The sequence below is a fragment of the Haplochromis burtoni genome, unplaced genomic scaffold (assembly GCF_018398535.1).
Source record: "Haplochromis burtoni strain Fernald_Lab_line unplaced genomic scaffold, NCSU_Asbu1 Contig_7183, whole genome shotgun sequence".
NCBI lineage: Eukaryota > Metazoa > Chordata > Actinopteri > Cichliformes > Cichlidae > Haplochromis > Haplochromis burtoni.
Window position 1 is genome coordinate 1 of NW_024589539.1, and position 1,065 is coordinate 1,065.

At 37.9% G+C, this 1,065-nt stretch overlaps 1 protein-coding gene across 1 annotated transcript; it reads left to right on the forward strand.

Moving 5' to 3' along the window:
- Positions 1 to 4: 4 nt before the first annotated feature.
- LOC106633057 (protocadherin gamma-C3-like) lies at positions 5 to 1,060 on the forward strand (the record flags this gene model as incomplete). The annotated part of the gene is made up of 1 exon (XM_014331822.2): positions 5 to 1,060. A coding segment is annotated over one exon (1,056 nt), but the record flags the coding sequence as incomplete, so codon positions are not given.
- Between the last annotated feature and the right edge of the window lie 5 nt (positions 1,061 to 1,065).

The window sequence follows — 1,065 nt, forward strand, 5'->3', positions numbered from 1 at the left end:
TTGTTATTGGGAAACGGTTTCTGGGCAGCTCTCTTACTCCGTCTCAGAGGAGGTGAATCTGGGGACTGTTGTCGGAAATGTCGCGAAAGATCTGAACATCAATGTCCAGGATTTGGAGCCCCGCATGTTTCAGATCGTTGCTGGATCGAAGAAAAAATATTTCGAGGTAAATCTAAAAACTGGAGCCCTCTATGTTAACGACAGAATAGATCGAGAGGAGCTTTGCGGTAACGACGCCAAATGTTCACTAATTGCAGAAGCTGTTATTAATAATCCACTTAAACTGTACCGTATAGAAATAAATGTTTTGGATGTGAATGACAATTCACCCTCATTTCTCAGCACATCCCAGACAATTAATATTACCGAGAGCACAGCGGTAGGAACAAAATTTCTGCTGAAACGAGCTCACGATGGAGACGTTGGAAAAAACTCTATAAATACCTACAAACTGAGTCAAAATGAACATTTCTCTCTAAATACACTTAAAGGGGGTAGCATAACAGTCGAATTGGTGCTTCAAAAAGTTTTAGACAGAGAAAAACAATCTGTGATCAAACTTATACTAATTGCACTTGATGCAGGAACACCTGCTAAATCTGGAAGTATGACCATTATAGTAAATGTCTTAGACATTAATGATAATCCTCCTGTCTTTAGTCAAATGCTGTATAAAGTCAGCATACATGAGAATGTGAATATTGGGACTTCAATAATCACCCTGAATGCGACTGATTTAGATGATGGAAAAAATGGGCAAATATCATATTATTTTATGGAAATAGACGAAGGGAAACAAACAGATGTGTTTTCTATAGATGAACAAACAGGGACTGTAACAAATAAAAGGAATATTGATTTTGAAGAAAATAATGCTTTTGAACTTCGAGTACAAGCCAGTGATGGAGCTTCCTCGCCTATGAGTTCACATGCTAAATTACTGGTTGAAGTATTAGACGTTAATGACAACGCACCTGAAATTTCAGTCACATCACTGTTGAACACTGTTAAAGAGGATGCATCAGTTGGCACAGCCATTGCTCTTGTTTCAGTATTTGATAAAGA